This window comes from Podarcis muralis, chromosome 6 (assembly GCF_964188315.1).
Source record: "Podarcis muralis chromosome 6, rPodMur119.hap1.1, whole genome shotgun sequence".
Taxonomy (NCBI): Eukaryota; Metazoa; Chordata; class Lepidosauria; order Squamata; family Lacertidae; genus Podarcis; species Podarcis muralis.
In genome coordinates this window covers 95705976-95728770 of record NC_135660.1, presented here as the reverse complement: position 1 = coordinate 95728770, position 22795 = coordinate 95705976, and the positions used below count along the sequence as shown (strand labels likewise).

The 22795-nt window shown below is 43.5% G+C and overlaps 1 protein-coding gene across 2 annotated transcripts in view; it reads right to left on the bottom strand.

Annotated features, from left to right (window-relative positions):
* Positions 1–14421, bottom strand: part of SEMA3A (semaphorin 3A) — a 194222-nt gene extending 179801 nt beyond the window's left edge. The window contains exon 1 of one of the 2 annotated variants that reach the window (XM_028728772.2): positions 13443–14421. In XM_028728772.2, coding sequence (XP_028584605.2) covers positions 13443–13560 — 118 coding nt within the window. In that variant the 5' untranslated portion in view covers positions 13561–14421. The remainder of the gene's footprint in view (positions 1–13442) is intronic. The other variant, XM_028728771.2, reaches the window with a different exon arrangement.
* Between the last annotated feature and the right edge of the window lie 8374 nt (positions 14422–22795).

Sequence of the window (22795 nt, the reverse complement as noted above, 5' to 3'; positions counted from 1 at the left end):
ACAGAAGCAATCATACTTCTTGCAGAGTTCCAGTGCTGCTATATTTTGGAAAGTCTTTGTTTATGGCAAATCTATAGGATCAGTGAAGAACTTATAGACTGACAAAAATAGGTAGCAAATACCAGATTCACCAATACCAATTTATCATGGTTTACAGTAGAAATAATTCTGCATGAAGGGTATGTAAAGCTGAAGCCTAGTGCCTCTATATTATTAAATGCTCCAGCAATACAGGTTCTCTCCCCACCTTCCCTAATTTTGCTACAAAATTTCATCAGCAAATGAGTCGCTGACCTAATCTAGCCAAGGTATCATTGGTGGCCAACAGGAGACCTCTGAGACCTCTGACACTTGCCACCTTTTCAAATGCCCTATGAAAATCCAAGACTGAATAACATGACAACATCTTTAAATATTGATTGGAGCTTATTAGTCCTTTAATAGTGCTAACCAGGAATTGCTTCAAGCCTCCCTTCTGCAGTTACAAGTAGTCCTTGGTTGAGGTACATCATTTAATGCTTGGCCTTTAAGATTCAGTTGCTTTGGAATTTGACTTACACTGCTGTTTGGATAGCAGCAAAATGGATTTGGAGACTTTGTTCCGTTAGTTGCAAAGGTTTGTTCATTTCCCCCCTTTTTATTCTCATAAAGGAAGACTTTGGTTCTCCTTCCTTTCAAGAGTTGTGGTATATAGACTGTTCTCCACCCTTTCATGTCACATCTTTGGAGTTTGTATGTAATATCAAACCTGAATGCACACTTACTCTGAAGTGACAGAATTTAACATGAGGGGAAAAGACTATGTGGCAGAATATTCTCCTGGGCCTTGGATCTCTGTCTAGGGAATAGAGCAGCCTCTGAAAATATAGACACTGCCATTCCTAATGTGAAATGCCAGAGTTAATTTTGCATGATTGTATTTGACACTCTGTTTTAGGGGGGAAAGAAGGAGAAAGAAAGAACATGAGAAGAATCAGGGAGGAAATGAAATACATTTGCAGCCTCCAAAGAACAAATAGGAAGATCTGAAGCAACTGGAAAGATTAAAGTCTGCACGTTGAAGCAACAAAAGCTCATTCTAAAGATGTAGACCAAAGAAAGATAAAAGTTCAAAACCAAAACATCACACAGGAATCTGAGCATCATAGCACAACACTAAAGAAATCCTGGAAAAGAAACCTAGTTTTAAAAGGAATCCCAAAAATAGAAGAGTTGGTTGGCAGTTTCCTTCTTTGATGTAATTTCACACATACACACAAGTAATAGATTGCCCTGAAGAGCTGGCTCACATTACAGTTATCCCACAAATATGTTGCTTGTTTTAAAATGTGGTTATGTCATCTATATAAACAAGCATGGGAGAGAGAGAGAGAGAGAGAGAGCAGCAAGCACTAGGGCCTCAATATAGCCCAACGAGTCGGCCTGTTTCACACGCTAAGCCAAGTCTCGGCTACAGCTGGTGATTAGCAAGAGCCTAACCACAAGGCCTAGTTTAGATGACACACCAAACCAAAGCATGGCTTGGCTTGGCTTGGCTTGGCTTGGCTTGGCTTGGCTTGGCTTGGCTTAACTTGGCTTGGCTTGGCTTGGCTTGGCTTGGCTTGGCTTGGCTTGGCATGGCATGGCATGGCATGGCATGGCATGGACTAGCAGCAAAAAGGGCTAGCTAAGGCAAAAGGAGTATCTGGAAAGCTCCTTCCCAGAAGCATGCATGTTTCTGCTGTTTAATTTAGCAAGTTGTGCAAAGCAGCTCTTAGGGTAAAATCCTGCTTTCCATTTGCAGAGAGCAGCTGCAAGAGGGGAGGTGCAGAGGAGGGTGTTGGAAGGGATTGTCTCTCCTCTTCACCACCTCCTTTTGTAGCAGTTTTGTAGTAGTTTTATGTAGTTTTTATGTAGTTTTTCAATTTCATTGTTCTGCATGGGACAATGACAATAAAGATATTGTTTCATACCGTACCGTACCGTACTGTACCGTATCGTATCTCCTCACTGAGTGCCAAGCAAAAGATGGCAAAGTCCAGCAGGCTAACCCTCCTTCTTTCCCTGCTTCTAGTGAAAAGGTGCCACACCATTTCACTGTTAAAGCTAACCATCAGAATGATGAGCCCCTGTACTGCCTTCATAAGTCACAGGATTGTTTTTAGTTTATTGATTTTATAAATCACTTTCCAAAACAGAATGTCTCCTTGCTGCCTCACTCTTCCTCTTCTCGGCAGTGCCCCTGGTGTTTGGGAGGCAGGTGAGCATCACACCCCCAGAATGAAAAGGTCACACACACACACATCTTAGGCACATGTCTGTGCCCAGACCCAAGTTCCATGGTGCTGGAAAGTACAGAAATGAAGGTTTAGGTGTTTCAGTGTCACTGTTTTAACAACCAGAGATGCAAAGAGGGCCGATGTCTTTTGGCCTGTGCCTCAACAACTGAGCCAGAAGGTCACAAGGATAGGAAAACTTGCAGCAACCTTTTCACCCATATGAAGAAATACACCTATGCTGAAATTGTATAGAATTGTCATATGGAAGATGGAGCAAGCTTGTTTTCTCCTGCTCCGTAGGCTAGGCCCCAAATCAATGGACTCAAGTTATAAGAAAGGAGATTCCATGCCCTCCAACATTAAAGGTAAAGGTAAAGGGACCCCTGACCATTAGGTCTAGTCGTGACCGACTCTGGGGTTGCGGCGCTCATCTCACTTTATTGACCGAGGGAGCCAGCGTACAGCTTCCGGGTCATGTGGCCAGCATGACTAAACCACTTCTGGCAAACCAGAGCAGTGCACGGAAATTCTGTTTACCTTCCCGCTGGAGCGGTACCTATTTGTCTACTTGCACTTGACGTGCTTTCGAACTGCTAGGTGGGCAGGAGCTGGGACTGAACAACAGGAGCTCACCCCGTTGCGGAGATTCGAACCACCGACCTTCTGATCGGCAAGTCCTAGGCTCTGCAATATTACTCAGGGGGGTTTTCACTCCAACCCCCCTGACCCTCCTGGACCCACCCCCATTCTCCCCCCACCTGCAGAGTATTTCCTATCAGAAGAAGGGCAAGTGCCACACCCACTTCACCAACGGGGCACAGCACGCATGCCCTCCATTGTCCTGAGAAAACTCCTTAATCCCGATCCTATTTTATTCTTTAGTGGATTAGAATTTTTTAATTTCGGTCACAGACCAGTTCCAGCTCACATACAACATCAGGGAAGTCATAAAACACGGTAGGGATACATTTGAATTTGCAACTGGGTATAACAGGGGCAATACAGATATAGCAACGGATAAAAATATATAAGTTAAATCTTAATCACAAAAATATAACCCAAAATTGTCATTTAAGGCCTTAGTCATTACGGTAGCACAGCTTGTTCCATACGTTTTATGGCGGTCACATAGAATTTGGCCACCCTTAGCGTGATCTCAGGATCCTTGTCCTCTACCAGGGATTTTAGACATTGACGTTCAGACCCATTTGGAGATTTCTGTATAACAGGGATGATAAATGCCGAGCATATATCCCCATAGAAACGGCAGCGTAACAGGACATGAGAGACAGTTTCTACCTCCATCAAGCCGCAGGGGCAAACTCGTTCCGCGTATGGTTTACCCTCAAATCTGCCCTGCAATAAGGCAGATGGCAGCACGTTGAATCTAGCGAGGGTAAACAACCGTCTGTATTTAGTAGATGGTTTTTTAGTAGATTTTTAAAAAGAAAAAAGTCACACCAATGAGAAAGGAGCAAGATTAGACATAGATGCGCAAAGCATTTCCCCCCCCCCCAAAATCAAGACTCCTTGAGACCTGCTCCGCTTCCCCTTTCTCCCCACCCAGAGTGGCACTGCCCTTTGCCTGCACCTCAGGGCTGGCGCATCACACAAGGCTGGGCTTTGGGAGTGGGAGCAGCCTCTGCTCCTCCTCATCCGCTGCCCAGAAGCTGCTAGGAGCTGCCATGGGGAGGAGGCTAGCAGCAACAGCCATGGAGAGGCCATAGCATGCTCCCTCTCAGCCGTCACTGCCGCGCAGGACAAGTGCTGGCTCGTCCTCTTCCCCAAGTTCAGTGGCACAGCTACTAGTGGCGGAAATAGGGCCATTTCAAGATCAGATCAGAAGCCAGGATGGCTTTCATAATTCCAGGACTGTCTCTGGAAAATAGGGAGACTTGGCGGGATGCTTTCTGACAGTGAGAGCTGTTCAGCAACAGTGGAACAGCCTCTATCAGGAGGTTGTTTTCTCTTACTCCCCAAAATCCTCATGGGGCTAAGACACTACAAGCATCATGTCCTTGGATGCCCTGACTACATTCTTATTTTCTACAAAGGTTCCAGTCCTTTTGCATTTCTCCTGTTGGCCATGACTATGTAAGGGCTGTCAGGTGGCGGCGGACCTGGCTTGGTCACAAGGGCCACCTGGCTCCACAGGAAGCTGCAGCCCTGGGTGACTGACAGCCACTCATTCTCAGCCTAGCCTTCCTCACAGGGTTGGTGTGATGATGAGCAGGGAAGTAAAAGAGCAGTCTAAGCCACTTTGAGCTCTTTTGACATGACACCAGTCAAGCTTGCAAAAATCTATCATTTGCCCGATAATAAATGTTGGAAATGTAAGGAGACAGAAGGTACATTCTTTCACCTTTGGTGGACGTGCCCAAGGATTAAGGCTTTCTGGGAGATGATCTATAATGAAATAAAAAAGGTATTTAAATATACCTTCCTGAAGAAACCAGAGGCCTTTCTCCTGGGCATGGTCGGCCAATTGGTGCCAAAGAAGGATAGAACTTTCTTTATGTATGCTACAACAGCAGCAAGAATACTTATTGCAAAGTATTGGAAGACACAAGATCTACCCACCCTGGAAGAATGGCAGATGAAGGTGATGGACTATATGGAACTGGCGGAAATGAGCGGCAGAATCTGAGACCAGGGAGAAGAGTCGGTGGAAGAAGATTGGAAGAAATTTAAAGACTATTTACAGAAATATTAAATTAATGAATGTTAGAATGATGTCGGAATGAAGTTAAGTGGTTTTTAGCAGCAATGTTATAAAGGAATATGTAAAAATGGATTGTTAACAGGTGATAATCTAAAGTTATAATATATTAAGATAAAGGATTAAGATAAAAACAAAGAGGGAAAGGATTTGCTGAATTAACTAATTGAACTGGAATACAAAAAAGGGAGGTGTGAGGAGGTCAGGGAAACAAACAAACGAAAGACAAGATATGGAAAGATTGATTTGTTTTTAACTGTTTTTACTTTTCTGTACTTTGTATTTTCTTTTTTCTTTTTTTCTTTTTCTTATTTTTGTAACATTTTGAAACTTTAATAAATATCTTTTTTTAAAAAAAGCCACTTTGAGCTCTTTGAATGATGGGTGGTGTATAAATGTTAAAATAAAATAAAACACCAGTCCTACCATGGTGCATTCCTTGTTGTAGCCACAATTTACATTGTTTGGTTAACACTTGTGAAATGTGATCTGTGAAATGGATTATTAATGTTTTAATAATTTTATACAAAGTGCTTTACAAAGTTTCCCTGAAAACTTGTAGGAACTCATGAAGTTGTACAGATCTGTCACCTGATAGGAGATTTAGATGCAGTTTTGCTGATTTTAATCTAAACTGTGTCCATTTCTTGAGGTTCAGGCTGCTTACTCTTTGCTACTTCCCACATCTTGATCATTTGTGGACAATTATGAGCCAGAGTACTTTACTGTAATAAGACTTGAAAGAAAGACTGCGAAAAGAAGAAATGAATATGCAGGGAATCATTTTCCCGTTAATTGTCCTGAAGCGATGTGCATTCAATTGTGTAACAATAGCAGCAACAATAACAAAAAGAACCACACATTTACTCTTCCCAAACATCCTGAAGAGAATTGAGAAATGTTCAATAAACAAATGGGATGAGACAGATGGATTTGAGAAACTTTTGGTTTATGTGTGCAGAGACTGAATGTGGTTCACAGACTTAAGAGAGGTTCTGAGAGGTAGAAGGGTTTGCAAGTCAATTTCAGTGGATGTCAAAAATCTGGCGCTTTTCGTATCTGCTGTTTTTTTGGGTTCTAAAAACAAATGCAAAAAGGAAAAAAAAAGAACAGAAAAAAATGTACATATGGATACTGGGTTGGCACAGCTCAGTAGAGGGAAGCCCAGGTGGGTAATCCAATTCTCCAGGTTTAGCTCTTGGGACTCTCCCTGGCAGCCCTGCTCCTCACTCTCCTTGACTGGTTCTCCCTTGTTGAACTGTGCCCTTGGACTGTGGCCATGCCTCTTGCTTATCAGGAGAGAAACCTCTGCCTTTTGCATGACTGGACAGACATCTGCTGCACAAAGGTCACATCCCTTGCCCTGCCCACTTTTGCCTAACACCAATGGGAAGGGAAAGGAGCTCCTGCCCAGGGTCAAACTCAGAGGGGCCCTGCTGCCACCATCACATGGAAGCTGCTTCCTCGGAACTTGGTCATCTGTGAGCAGAGTCAACCTCATGACTCTCATCCAGCTGGCACAAAGTCGGAGGAGTGATGGCAACTGCCTGGTGATAACCCATGTGCTTGGCCACGCTCACCACGACTTCGTCACAGTTCAAATATATAAAAGGATGTCACATAGAGGAGGGAGAAAGGTTGTTTTCTGCTGCTCCAGAGAAGCGGACACGGAGCAATGGATCCAAACTACAAGAAAGAAGATTCCACCTAAACATTAGGAAGAACTTCCTGACAGTAAGAGCTGTTCGACAGTGGAATTTGCTGCCAAGGAGTGTGGTGGAGTCTCCTTCTTTGGAGGTCTTTAAGCAGAGGCTTGACAACCATATGTCAGGAGTGCTCTGATGGTGTTTCCTGCTTGGCAGGGGGTTGGACTCGATGGCCCTTGTGGTCTCTTCCAACTCTATGATTCTATAGAGAAGTTTGCAAAGCTGTGCGGTGGAAGTAGTGGTGAGGGCTGGGCTGGTGCAGCCGCAGGGGGCTCCCTCTATGCCCCACCTGCATGCCCCGCATGCCATGTGCCTACCCCAGTGGGCACTAGCAAACGCCCTTCCACTGAACTTCTTGGCATCTGCTAAAAACATTTAGACAAGCCTAGGGCTTGCCAATCAGAAGGTTGGCGGTTTGAATCTCCGCAATGGGGTGAGCTCCCGTTGCTCGGTCCCTGCTCCTGCCAACCTAGCAGTTCGAAACCACATCAAAGTGCAAGTGGATAAATAGGTACCACTCCAGTGGGAAGGTAAACAGCGTTTCCATGCGCTGCTCTGGTTCGCCAGAAGCGGCTTAGTCATGCTGGCCACATGACCCGGAAGCTGTCTGCGGACAAAATGCCGGCTCCCTCTGCCTATAGAGTGAGATGAGTACGCAACCCCAGAGTCATCCACAACTGGACCTTTACCTTTACCTTACGCAGATGCTTAGAAAGTTGAGGTAATTTTAATCAGTTTTAGTATGTTAACTTTTATACTTTTTAATGTAGGGTTCTCTTTTTTCTGTTTTATCTTCTGTAAGCCACTTTGATGTTATTTACAATTAAGTGGTGTATAAATTTCATGAAATAGATAAAATAAATATGGATGTGTGAATAGACTGAGAACAAAATGTGCATATTGACTAATGTAAACCCAAGCACAAAAGCACAATACTTTTCTGTTGAGGCAGCTCATGCATTTTTGCAAAATAATCATCAAGGGACAGCGACACTTCAGCCATGTGTGCTGTTCATGTGGTGAACATTTGAGCCTCAAAGAAAAGGGCTTTTGTATTATCTCTCCGCAATATTATGGTTTTCATAGAGTTAACTCATATGTTATTCTCTTGTTAATTATGCTGCTTTAGATGTGCACTTTGTGACTGACCTCCTTTGTAATGTTTTATTTTGAAATCTTTTAAGATGACATGTTTCCTGTTAATTATGTTGCTTTGAATGTATACTTTAAATTTGACTTTCTTTAGTAGTGTTTGATTCTGGATTGTTCTATTTAATGTTTTAATGTGTTGTAAACTGCTTTGGGAATTTTCCCTCAAAATTGTAAAGTGGTGTAGAAATTAAGCCATAATAATAATAATAATAATAATAATAATACAGTAATTCAGTTTTGAGACGAGTTATTGGGAATCAATTAATTTACACCCCTTGAACACAATGAAGCTATCCTTAAGCACAGTGCTAAAAATCCATTCCAGACCCGTTATTGGGGGCCTAACCCGGCCCCTCGGCTGGTTTTATCCGGCTCCTTTGGCAGTTTTATTTATTTGGCTCAAATCCTTTAAAAAATTGTATAAAAAGCTCAACAACTTTGGTCGGCCCTCATGCACGTTCACTTCATCAAATCTGGCCCTCTTTGGAAAAAGTTTGGGCACCCGTGGTTTATTGGGAGGGAGGTTTATTGAGAAACAGCTGGAATCACCTACACCAGATCATAGGAATTTGCTGGACTCCACAGCAAGAGGTGTATGCTGTCTCCTTTTTCTTCTCCAAGCCCAAGGATATACGCCTCAGGATTATGGTCAATGTGTTGGAGACCACCTTGTTTAAATAAGATTTTGAGTGTGTACATGGAAATCACCTTAGCTTACCATAAATTCTTATGTCAATTCTTCTACACCCAAGTCCAATTTCCCTGGGAATAGTTTGCAATTACCTTGAGCAGAAAACTAAACAGCCCCCCACACCTGTGACTGTTAGAAACTGCTGACTTTTAGGGCTTAACATTTTCTCTCCTCACTTTACATCCAGCGTAAAGAAGAGCTTTGAGAAACTTGGAAGCTTGCTCACAACTTTATGACATTTTGGGTGGTTATATTAAGCTAATGGCTATCTCTAATTTATGTGCGTTCTGCTGAAAAGTAAGTGTACATTGTGTATGTATTATGTACATATGTGTACATATTACAGCATTAATTGTACTGCGGCTGCTTTAGAAAAAAAACAAACGGGGATTTGGGACAAGATCCTATTTACATAAAAACTTAGAACTGGGCTCCAAAGAACAACTTTAGCCTTAACTCTGCATGGGCTTACTGAAATGTTTGCCTTTCCCCTCCAGAAGCAGCTGAGACCCTACATACGGTGTCACAAGGAGTTTTTAAAAAGCTGTACTAAGTTTCAAAGGGGTGTGTGTGTGTGTGTGTGTATGCACGTGTATGCTTGAGGGTGAGAAAAGCTAGTCTTAGAAACCTATTAGCCTCATGGAACTAGTCATATAGTTATTTGAATCCTGGAAACCTACATATGTCTTAGCACCTGCTATTTCCAATAAAAAGTCCATGACTCTGAGCATCAAAATGCATGCTCTTCATATCACTCCCTCTCATTATATAAAAGGTAAAGGTAACCCTGCCCATATGGGCCAGTCTTGACAGACTCTGGGGTTGTGCACCCATCTCACTCAAGAGGCCGGGAGCCAGCGCTGTCCGGAGACACTTCCAGGTCACGTGGCCAGCGTGACAAAGCTGCATCTGGCGAGCCAGCGCAGCACACAGAAACGCCTGTTTACCTTCCCGCCAGTAACCTGGGAGTGCTTTCGAACTGCTAGGTTGGCAGGCGCTGGGACCGAGCAATGGGAGCGCACCCCACTGCAGGGATTCGAACGCCGACCTTTGATCGGCAAGCCCTAGGCGCTGAGGCTTTTACCCACAGCGCCACCCGTGTCCCTAGTTCTCATTATATAGGACGGTTCTAATTTGGTACAAGTCTGAGTGAAAGGAAGTCACAAGGATTCAAGAAAAGAGAGGTTGCGGAAATTTCAATCTCTGGCAACCTGAGAAATGGCAGACCTTTGAAAACAAGTGAGCATAGGAAATTAACGTTGGTGGGGATTTAACCCTTCATCAATTACTCTTTTTTAAAAAAATGTTTCCAGCAAGCCTCTTTCCCATTAGTGGAGTTAATTTTGTTGTGGTGTTTTACATCTTTGCAAACTGCCTTGGGAAGGCAGGTTGCCCAGAATCGCAGGTTAGAAATCTTTCAGAAAAATAAACAAATCTATGAAGTTCAACTGCGCTTAACACCTAATAAGTCAGGAAGAAACAAGCTGCTTAGAAAGAAACCTTTAGCATCAGTTATCTGACAACTGACTGCAAGACAGCTGCTCACGTGTAAAACAGAGAGTGTGTGAGGAAAAATATTAGTCCGTAAGATAGGAGAAGGAAAATGGCTTGGCATGTTCCTACACACCCACCTGCTCATTTCACAGTTTATGTTATTAAATTACCCAGCACCCTATGCCTAAGAGAAACCTGCTGGGTAGCCAAAGGGCAATATCTTCACATTGTTAGCAGTATCTGGAAAAAAGAATTTCCCCCAACCCTTCGTCAGAGTTAGCCCTAGTAGTGATAAAATGCCTTGTGGTGCTGTCATCCAATAGAACCACTGTGCTCATTTGCAGCATATTAATCTCCTGCTCAACAACATCTCTCTGTTAACAGAGAGCACTTACAGCGACTGCTGTGCTCATTTCACTGAGGAAATATTCACAGCGTGCGCATTAGAAGGACAATTAATTATCCAAAGCTTTATTAGCTCCTGTTCTTTATTCTTCCATGTCCCTTGGTAACTAGATATTAATGGCATTGCAGGCACTGCTAGAGCACATCCCTCACTCAGGCTGCCAGCCTGATCCTGTAGCAAAAGCTGCACAGAGGTAAGCAAGTAGATCAAAGGAATAATAATGCTGGCATAGTGTTTATGAAGCATATTAAGAGTGTTTCAAAGTATTTCATGCATGCTGCCTACTGGAGCATGTTCTTAAACACTCGATTTGATTTATTAATGAAGAACAGAGATTTGGGCACTAAGGTGGTTCTTTGGTTGGTTTTGTTGTTGCTCATTTAGTTTTCATATTAGATTCAGAGCCAGCATGTTGTAGTGGAGAGCTTTGAGCACTGAGCAGGGAGATATAGATTTGACATTGTGGATTCACCCTGGAGCTCAGTGGGTGGCTGGGTTCAAATTAATATCATCACTCGGATCTAACCTCCCACAGAGGGTAGTTATTGGAAAGATCATCTGTTGTATCCCATCACGAGCTCCATGTAAGGCAAAAAGCAAAGGTGGGAAATAAATAATAGCCCAAAGCAGAAAGATCACCAGGGTTGCAATTGTACACAAACTCACTTGGCAGCAAGTCCTTACTTCGTGGTAAATATGCATAGGAAGCTCATGCTCCAGATCCTCCAGTGTCCTGTTTGATGTCTAAGTTGATGAATATTAATGGAAAAAGCAAAAGCAGGAAACCACCGTTCTGGTATAGTTTTCATCAAAACATGTAGGAAATGTATTGAAGCAACACAACAACACTGATATCTCAGTCCGCATGCCAAACCCATCAAGATAAAATAACCATGGGATACACCACCCAAACCCAATGGAATAAATGGTCTTTCTTTCTGCTGAGAGGTGGCAGAATTAGGACTTCCACTAAACTTTAGCAGCACGATCCAATGCTTGTTCACTCGGAAGTTAGTCCTGCTGTAAGGCTTGCTGCCAGGTAAGTCTGCCTAAGAGTGCAAGCTAACAGTGCACACCTATGTATGTTTACTCAGAGGTACTGTACGTCCCAGTGGATTCCAAGGGACTTGCTCCTAAGTAAAGGATTGTCGCCTCAGAGAGTTAGAAATAGTTTTGATGAGACATTGTTCTTGTTAACAGATCAGTTTAAACCAGCTACTTAAATAATCCCTGCTGTACATGCAATTACAGTTCAATAGATGCATTAAAGTTAATTAGATCATAAGCAATTAAATGTCAATTGGAATTTAGGGGTCTGATTATACAGCGATGACTCATATTAGAAAGCAAAAGGTAACTTCCCTGCATTCTTATTAGCCATCTTTTTATGGCAAATTAATTAGCATATTCCAAGAACAACAGAGTGTTGCTTTCATACATATGCGCATGCAGGCTTGCTTTAGGATATTCCCATACACTGATTTCACTCTTAAGTCAGAATACACATGTCACTGTTATCCTGTGGGTTGTTTTTTTTAAAACAGCCTTTAGGTTGCTCAGCCAAGGCATGTTGGTGTTGTCTTCCTGGCATCAGTCAGTCCCTGAGCAGCTAATGGGCAGGTTCCTCCCATCGTCTCCTTCACCATCAGTGGACCTACCCCAAGGTTTATCAAGCTTGAGTTGCACAACTTAGGCTGCAGTCCAAACCCTGCAGTCCAAACCTGCGAGTAAGCCCCACTGAATTCAATAGGCTTTACTCCTGAGTAGGCCTGGTTAGGAATGTGCTTCTACTTGGTCCCTGAGACTTTGCTGGACTTTTCCTTTATTCGTTTAAACAAACTGGTGGAAACAAGGACATAAATCTTCCCCATTGAAAGTGGGAAACTGGAAGACCCCCCCCCCCCCATTTCTCCTTTCACTGCCACAACCTGCAGAGACATAAATACAACATGCCACGAGGGACGCCTATAACCACAGACACAAGCTCTTTCTTTTCTGCATTATGGGAAGTAAGCTATGCGCCTCGCTTCCCCATCTGAAGCCAGAGTGATCTTCTCCCCTATTACAAATTAATAACGAACTGATTTTTTTTTTTAATCGATTCCTTAAGACGGAGCAATTCTGTCTTCTTCCCATCCGTGGACCAAAGGGAAGTGCGAGGTAAACCTCCCACGGCACGCAGCCCTTGCGCTTTTCAAGCCCTGGGAGGAAGGGGGGGGGAGGAGGAGCAGGGAGGGGTGTGACTAGGAGTCTGAACTTGCAAGAGCAGCTTAACTGCTGCGTGCAAAATTCTGCACGACGGTGTTGTTCTGCGGGGTCCGGAGAAGTTAAGGATCACGTGCCAGTTTCCTGTCTCCGCTATCGCTTTTGCGCCCGGATCCGAGCCATGCGGGCGACGTGTCCACAAAGTGCCCGGGTATGAAACGCAGTACAGTATATAATCCTCGCGCGCACCTCTCCAGTATTGCGTTTTTGCGCTTCCTCGTTTTCCTGGCAAGCCGCCCCCCGCCCCACCAACCCCGCTTGGGCTCGGCATCCGACTGTCAGGCTTGTGCCGCCTGAATATGCATGGCGACGGCTTAACTCTTCCCTGCTCGCCACCATCCCAGCCGAAGTCAGGCGCCGAGAGAGCGCGCTAGGAAGCCTCGGCAGCCCCAAACGATCAATGCAGTGGGGAAAGCAATGCAGAAAGGGGGATGAGGGGGGAGATAGGAATGTTGGGGACCCTGCACTGGCCGGAAGTCCGAGGGAATCCACCGCGATCCAGTGGCAGCCGCGTTCTCCGCGGAGACCCCCAGCTGGTTCTCCCGCCCGGCGCGCTTTAGTGCCCGGGCGAACTCGCGCCTCTTTGTCTGCCCGAGCAGAACTACGAGACCAGATACCTGGGAGGAGGAGGAGGCTGGTTTGGACCCCGCCGAGCAAGGAGCAACCTCGGGGGAAAGGGGGAAACGGCACGAGCAGGAACCACCAGCAGGAAAGAATAAAAAGAGGAGGAGGGGGAAAGGAGCAGGCTTACCTTTGTAGGATAATTTGAGGCGCGGCACGTTGTCCTTCTTGGCATGTTGGCAGCGAGCGCTTTCTGCTAGTAGAAATACTCCCCAGACAAGGCAAGCCGTCCGGCGAGTGCAGCCCATGCTGCAGAAGAACACTGGATAGTCCTCCCCCCCGGCGCTCCCTTCTGGTCTCCTGGGTGTAGGGAGTTTGGGGGGGGGGAAGCGATGGGTCCACGCAGAAGTTCAAAGCGATCTAAAAACTGAGAGGTAACAGGTGACCCGGATCAGTTTCGTTCAGGAGCGCAGGGTGATCCAAAAACCTCATGGCCAGGTTTGTAACATCTCCTCCTTCTCTTAAGTCACCGGAGCGGAAGGGGACACGCACAGACACACATGGGGGGGTGGTAGACACAGACACACACAAAAACCAGCTCGCAGCGATTCGCCACCCTCACCCCACGCGTGCAAACACGCGCGGCGTGGAAGGAGAAGGATGGCGAGCCAGCGCGCAGGGGCTCCGAGAGAGGCGCAACCGGTGCAGGGCAAAAGCGGAAAAGGGACCAGAGTGGCGGCTTCTTGGCGCTTTCCCCCTCCAACCTCTCTCGCCTTCAAAAAAGAAGAATCATAACCAAAGCCCTGCTCGGCGGTCGCCTGGTGCCCCGAGCCAATCCCGCTCTGGTGCTCCCCTCCGGCTTCGGTTGCAGGCAGCAGGAATGCCAAACGGGGGCAGAGAGAGACGCAGCAGCAGCAGCACCGAGTTTTCCTGCGCACATGGAGAGGCAGAGATGACACAGGAATCTGCAGAGTTTCTCTCCCTCTCTCTCTCTCTCCCCTCCTCCCTTCCCCTTCTTTTTAACCCAACACTCTCTCCAGAGTGTCTGACAATGGGAGAACAAGCGCAGCACAGCCCACTTCCCTTCCTCCTGCTGTCACCAAGCACACATGCAAAAAACATCGAGCCAAGGATTTGCGGAGGGACCAGTTCGGGAAAGGCAGGGAGCAATAAATTTCGCCATCAAATGCGCGAGCTTTCTCCCCCACTGCCGTTTCTCCCTCCCCTATCTTAAGGAAAACTTTATCTCCCCCCCCCCCCCCGCGTTAGTCCTTGACTCTTTCTACTGTCATAAATAATCCATCTGAACGAGAGTGTGATTTTGTTTTTACTCCGTTGCTGATAACAAAAGGGAAAAAAGGGAAAAGAGAGAGTTAAGAGAGCCTTCCATCAACGTAACTTTACTACTGGAGTTTAATTTAAAGTCTTGTTAAGAAACCCTCCTCCCCAAGAACCTCCCAGCCAGCAAGAGAAATTCCTAGTAAAAAAAAAAAAAGTCCTCGTCAAGACACATATAAGCCCAATGAGACTTGTAAATTATGCAGGGGATTCTCTCAAGATCCCCCCCCCCACCTTAAATTAAAAATATCCATTTTTTCCCTCTCTTTGGGGAGGCTCTGGCTTTCTGAAGCAATCTGTTAGTAAACTTGCTCCCCTCTCTCAAGGGGCAAAGGAAGATCCTATATATATGCACACTTGGACATTCATTTGGTGAGATCGTGGATTCAGTTTTGTCAAGAATCGAGAAAAGATTTGTTTGATATCTATTTGTGCTGATGTCTGTTAATGAAATATTGTTAACATGTCCTCATCAGGGCACATATTCTCAAGGAACCATTATTACTGAGAATCAACGTGGGGGTGTGGTTCGATAAGTATCACACCAGGGCTGGAAAAGCTTAGGTTCAAATCTCCATTTAGCCATGAAACTCATTTCATGTGAGTCTTGGGTAGCCTTCAACTAGTCACTGAATGATATTCAACTATGTTTTACTCAGAGTAAGGTCACTGAACTTAATATATGTTCACATTGCCACTTACTCCACTTTCAGTGTGTGCTCCCACTGCTAGTTAATGAAGGCATATTCATACGACTCCAGCCACAATCCATACAAATTATGTAGTTACTTGACAAATACTGTTGTCGAACATGTTTCTTCTCCAATATAAGCCACATTTCTCTTAAGAATGGTGCAGACATTTGATAATGAAGTTTTATTATAATTTTCACAATACAATAAAAGACACTCAAGCTGAAGCAAAGAATAACAAGAAGAAGAAGAAAAGAAGAGAGATGGAAAAAGACAAGATTGTCTCTCACAAGTGTATCCCAACTTTTGTCTCATACAGAGACCCCTCTCTTCTCCCAGCCTCTCACCCTGGGAAGAACTCTTACACAAGGTTCTTCAAACTGCCCACCATCTTCATCTCTATGCAATTCTTACCCAAAAACAATATGAAAGAATATTAAGAACGGTGCAAACACTTGAGACAACCATTGCACATGCACAGATGAGCATGCATGCACAGATGACAGCTTCATGTACAGGCATTCTGGGGTGTGTGGGTTGCAGGGCTGGGGAAACCAAAAAGGTTATCTGCATCAGGTGAAAGCCTCCCTGTTCCTTCTTTGTGAAATTGAATTTTCTCAGACTGAACCAATGAAACTGTTTGGACTGTGTGTCTATTGGCAAAGTCAGCAGTGGGAAGATCGGGCTGCAGTGCCTTCTTCCACGCATGTATCTGCACTGATGCCCCCCCCAAAGAAGCAGTGGATATCAACCTCACAGCACCAGAAGCTCCCTCTTCTGGCAAACCACTGCAGGGTGGTGCAGGGAGAAAGCTGTCAGAGACTCCTATTTGAACCTCCCATTTTAGAGGATAACTTAATGAAGACATCTGGTCTCTGGAAGAAAGCCTCATGCAGACATGCTCATACAGAATGTTCTATTTTTGCATTCCCAGATTTTCCAGATCGTTCACAGCATAAGCAAATAGATGTGAAGCCAGCTTTTTCTAAACATGCTTGTTGTCCAAAAGTGTTTATGGTTCCTTGCTCCAATGTTTCAAACTGTTCCAGGATGAAATAATTGACATATGTTTTAGGCTAGTGAAATACAAGGATGCAGAGACTGCATCGGTCGCAACGTAAGGTTACTCACATAAGAGGGAACATCTATTGATTTTAATCACTTTTTAAAACCTTGTCTTTAAAGTCAGAGGAATCTACACGAGAATGTGAAGGTTTCAATGTAACTGCAAAAATGACTTAATGAGAAAGGAAGGATTCTGTGTGCAGTTTGGATTGAATTTGGAAGAAAAAGCTATCAAGCCTCTTGCAACTTTTCTGAAATAGAATAGAATAGGAAAGAATAAAAAAAGGAGATGGAAATTTGGATTCTTTTGAAAAATAAAGATTGATAAGTGTGGTTGGAAGGAAATGAGATTGGGAGACATGGACTTGGGAGTGAATTAAGGACCATAGGATCTAACCTAGGTGCCATGGGGACTTTGGCCACAACAATAAAAGATTTGAGGGGGGCGAGGCCAGTTCATTGGCATTCCCATTCAAATGGTGTGTGTACATACTGAATAATGTGATTGATTATGTGGGGCTGGGCTTACCTGGGCCCCCACAATATTTTATTTAAGTTGGCACTGCTGTTAAGGATCATATAGTAATTAAATAATTATGCATTAATGCCCTAATAAATAAACACAGTGAAGAAATTTTTGGAGAATATAAAGGAGAAGGATCGAATGTTTCCTGATATTTTAGGTAATGCTGTGATGTTGGAGAACTATTGTTGATTCTTATATATAACAACAATGGGAGAATCTTCTTTGGGCTTCTTGCATTGAAAGAAATGAATGAACTAGAGAGTCTCATATAGGAGACTGGAAAAATAATACCTAGCAGAGGGAGGAACAGCTGAATATTAATTTAGAGTGAACATTTGACTGTCTTGAAGAATTATTGTATATATAACTGACAGATGGATAGTTGGAAGTTCTTTTTACCTATTTCTTTCTTTTTATCTATCTTTATCTCTTTATTCTTTTTTTACCCTCTTTAATATTCTCTGTTATTGTATTTTGAAAAAAACTTCAATAAAACTGTATTATTAAAAAAAGAAAGAAGAAATGGCACAGTATTGGCTATAGGTGTTTTAGCAGAGTTACTGGATGGTAGTATTACGCATGGGTTGTGATGGGCTACATGCGGTCAATTTATGCAGCATCCTACAGCAGAGACAATATTCAATTCAAATTTTAGTCTTGATTTCCCCCCCACATTTTTCTTTCGGAATTCATCTCTGAAGGATTTTAAAAGCTTTAATCACGTAACTAATTTAAATGCAAGAATGACAAGCGATGGAAAACAATTCAGATTAGGAATATATAATCCGATTTCTTTGAAGGTTAATTTGAGTTTAACCCCTGCCCCACCAAAAATAAGAATCCATTTAATCCTTGTCCTTAATGGCATTTCAGCCACCACAAAATCAGCTATACTGGAACAATGCAATCAACAATTTGATGGAAACTTCATTATAATTGTACTCTGAGAAGCCGAAAGAAAGGATGGGGTTGGTACATTAAACTGGAACAGAATGCCATTCTAGCTTTCTTTGTACACACTTCTTTGTGTGATGGCACAGGCGCCACATACGAGTAAGATTAGTTCATTTTACTCCTGATTCCAACTATGTGTTGTTGTTTCTTATTTTGCAATGAGGTTTTAACTGTTATGAAGCAAAACCTTAGCATTTTGTTGCTTCCAATTTCATTGTTTAATAGACAGCACACCAACGGGATACAAAGGAGATCTCCTTGCATGTTCAACAAACCCCTTCTGCTTCCTGAGTTTAATTCATTAATCCCACCACATCTTATCTGACACACTCAGCAGTTCCATTGATCTCTGGCATTGTTGAGAAAATAAGATCCAAACATAATGTTAGTTTTGGTCATTCCCACACTTGTTATCCTTGTGGACGCTCATGCTCTGGGGGCAATGGATTAACACTCCAAAATGACAAGAGACGCCTGTCTGTTTTCCATGGATTACTTACTGCAGACATTCACAAAACAGAACAACCCTTGACACAACGAGATTATCTGGAGAGGTGGCTCAGTGAATTACACTTTTTATCTGAGAGGCACAATGCAAACAAAACATGAAATCAAGACTTGACCCACAATCAAGACTTTGTAAAATGTGCCGTTTGTACCATGCTGTTGGTGTATGTAGAAATTAAAATGCTTAAAGAAAAAAATAGTATATTTCTAGCCGTCACTTGCTCAAAGAAGGCAATGATATTTAAGCATTTTAGAGCTGTGGTTTTCTAACTTGTACCTTCAGGAAACCATTTCACACTGGTTTCTCTGCCAAGAAACATATACTGCGGAGGGTTGAATCTGGAACCTTTTTCCTAGGGTTTGCATGGGTTACTTGGTCACATCTGCTGGGTTTGACTCTCTCCATGCCTCAGCTGATAGTATACACTGGAACCTATACAGCCCTCCTTCATTACTGTGCATGCCAGAGCAAAACCTGTAGCGGTTGGGCAAGCTGACAATCATACATTTCCCCCCACTATCCTGATCTTCAAGGAATGCCAATGAGCTCCCAAGGAACTCCAGGGTTCCTATGATTAGAGCGCACCACTATAGAGTACATAAAGGTTTTCATTTAAGTTATCTCAGATTTGTACGAAGGTTGAACAGTTCCTGTATTGCAGATAAGTGGGTTGAGGCTGATGGAAGCCACCCAGTGAGTTCCTGGTTGAGATAGGATTTGATCTGGAAACTCCCTGGTGCAGAGCTCAGCATATTTCTGGTCTCAAATTCAGTTTCCCACATTTCTGCACCATGAATTCCTCATGAAAATTCACCTGCATTCATTTCTCCTGATGCACAGTTTTGTATGCAAACTTATCTAACATACACATTTTTGCAAACAATCTTCCTAATATGTCATTTTCATCAATATACATGGGGCAGTGACAGTTGTGCACACCTTCCCTTTGTAGACACAGCTTTGTAAAAGAAAAAAAGAGTGTTGAGAACTGTGTCATAAAATTCGGAGAAGTGCAAATATCTACATGGAGCTGCATCTCAGTTCACACTATGTTTTAGGAAGTGCAAATTAGGTAGGTGAATGGCATCAAATATTTTCCCCATTGCTTTTAGTCATATATGGTGTACCTGAAAAATGTGGAGATTGAGACACTTTGCAGGTTCCCTACCTGGTTACCAAGAAGCAATCTTCTCCTATCACAGGCAACCAGGCAAGTGGTTATAAACAACTTCAAATTCTTACTCTGATTCAGAAACACCTTATGTGAAACCATATCCCCCCCCCCCAATCTATAGATCTTATTCCTCATACTATATCTGGGAACAGAGTTGTTTTAAAACCGAATGTTCTGAATCTGCTTCAAAGCTGAATATGTCTTCCTTTACCCCCATCTCAAAGTTTTGTTTCCAAAAGATGTTAACATTTAAAACATGCACCTGTGGCTATGAGGTAATGCACAATACCTCTGAGTTTTGAACAGAACACACAAACATAATGTTGTTGTGTTGGTGTTGTTAATGACTGAAGGCTCCCTGTTGGGGGGGGGAGCACAAATAGCCCATGTACAGTTTTTAAATAATCTAGACCACAGGGGGGCAGAAAGCTTCCTTTCTTCAGCCCCACATCAGCAAAGTACTTAAGCACATGCTCAGCATTTAAAACCATATAAAGGTCCAAGGGGAGGGGAGGGGGTAAAGCTTGGTTGGATCAGGATATTAATTCCCAATCACTCTGCCGCCTTTTTCTGGACCCAAAGCTAAACTTCAGAAGATAAGGAAGCTGTGGTCATTCTTTTTAGTTCTGTCATCAGCATGGATCAGGGGACTAACTAAACAGGAGACAAGTGTAGCACAACCATCAGTGTATCTGAGTGCATGCTTAAGTAAAGGTAAAGGGACCCCTGACCATTAGGTCCAGTCGTGACCGACTCTGGGGTTGCGGCGCTCATCTCACTTTATTGGCCGAGGGAGCCGGCGTACAGCTTCCGGGTCATGTGGCCAGCAGGACTAAGCGGCTTCTGGCGCACCAGAGCAGCGCACGGAAACGCCATTTTACCTTCCCGCCAGAGTGGTACCTATTTGTCTACTTGCACTTTGACGTGCTTTTGAACTGCTAGGTTGGCAGGAGCAGGGACCGAGCAACGGGAGCTCACCCCATCGTGGGGATTCGAACCGCCGACCTTCTGATCAGCAAGTCCTAGGCTCTGTGGTTTAACCCACAGCGCCTGAGTGCATGCTTAGGTGGGGATTAATTAATTTATTCAAATTCCTTCCTACCTCTCCTAAGGTGATTCAAGGTGATTGCAAAGGTCACACCATTCCAATAATTAAAATAACGAGGAGGGCAACCCAAAATAACTGAAGCAGATAACGTGGTAGAAATTATGAAGGAGCTTTGGAGCCACTTCCAAGGAAGCACTTCCCATGGATGTTCTGCTCTTCTTCAGAAAGAGACCAAGGCCCTTCCAGACTATTGGGGGGGGGGGATATTGACAGTACTGTACAGCTCTTTTTTTGTGTGTCAGGATCACAGTGCATGCAGAAGGGAGGTTTAACTCTTCTTCCTGGTTCCTGTCCCTATCAAATTGCAACCCACCCAGTGGAATTGTTAATGGAAGGGAAGCTTCTGTTGGCCCAATGAGAGCTTTTCTTGGGACTGCAGTGAGGGAGGAAAAGGTGAATACTGCCCTCCCCAGGCACTGTGGTCTGATGGATACCCCCTCTCACCTACTATTAGTTTTAAAATAAAATGCAGACATAGTTGCTAATGACACTGTTAGTGATATGTCTCATTTGTCCCTAAGTCGCTCCTTAGATCTTAGAACCACACTAGTACTGCCTCAAGTCTCCCAGCTTTGCCCAAGGAACTTTTGTTGCCGTATAATACATGCTTGAGAAGAAGATCCCCTCCATTTGTCCACGTCTCGCACTTTCAGTCTCTGAAATGATTGAGGTGTGTTTGAGACAAAATCTGCACAAAACCCACAAGAGAATCTGAGCACAACATCTGCTATTTTCATTGCTCTTTCTGTTGCTACCCCTCCTTCTCTCTCCTCCAGAATGGTTCATTAGTATGTGACAAAAATACTACAACAAAATTATAATAACAGGTTGTCATCGTTGCACATATCTGCTGTAGTTCCTTGCCTTCTCAGGCTGGAGAGAAGAACATTTTTTTTTAATGAGGCATTTTCTGATATTGAGAATTAGAAACAGTGAATCTGTCAAACTGTGTGTGGGTTTGAGAGTGCAATGTTCTGAAGAAGATCAAAAGAGATCATGCAGAAAGGAGGAGCAAAATAGTTGGCCCTAATAATAATAATAATAATAATAATAATAATAATAATAATAGTTATTTAATCACCCCAAAGACATTCAGTAGAAGAGGGGAGTAGTAGGTAAACTGTAACCATTCAGGAAAATTCAAAGCAAACTTTTAGTAATTTGATGTTCCAGTAATAGGTGAAAGCAAGAATGCTGGCAGTGTGAGTTCTGTGATCAAAAAGAAAGCAACGAGAGAGTAAAATGATAACACACATTATCTGTCTTGCTTTTCTTGATATACACCATAAGGATTTATTTTTTAAAGAAAAGAATTGAAGGAAGGAAAAATAAGGGAAATAAATGCTTCCTTTCTGCTGGGCTAATTCTTCAACAAATTGGAAAAAGCTACTTTCTTGTCTCTTTGTGTACAAGTGCTTCCTGTGACATTAAAGTTCCATACATTTGAGATAAACAGGGATAAAAGCATCAAAGCGTCTTTTCAGGGATGTTATATAATAGTGACTCTAATGAAGAAGAAAAGGGTCAGGTTAGTCACAAACCCCAAAGAAGTGATATGCTTCACAATTCTACCGGAACCATTTATTATCAATTCCTGTCTTGCCATTCCAACAGAAAAAGGTAATAATAATTAGATGTCAGGGCAACATTATCAGCGTCACGAAGACATCATTTGAGCAGTGCCTTCCTACTCAGGAGTAAACCCCATTGGGTTTAATATGGGGCTAACTCTTGGGTAAATAGGTATAGGGATGCTGCCTAAAACATCCATCTTGTTTATGAAGGTGATCTGATTTGCGAAGCTGCATAAATTTTGAAAGGAATACTCAAGGGGGGGGGGATGGAATGGACCAGAGCTCAGTTTCCTCCATCTGTCCAGTACCAGTGACCACAAGATCTGGAATGCAGTGTCCACTCCTGGGTGCCACATTTTAAGAAAGACAAAAGTGGAATGGGGCAAGCAGGAAGGTGAATGTTTGGAAACCAAGTCCCACGAGGAACAGCTGAAAGAGGTGGGTCTGCTCAGCTTGGAGAGGAGAAAATTAAGAAGACACATGATAGTTGGGACATGAGTTCCCCAACTCCAACCCCATGGACCATTTGAAAATTGTTGAGCATCTTGGCTTCTCCAACGCAAAATGGAGCCGAGAAGGTAGAATCTGTAGCAGAGAAGCTTGG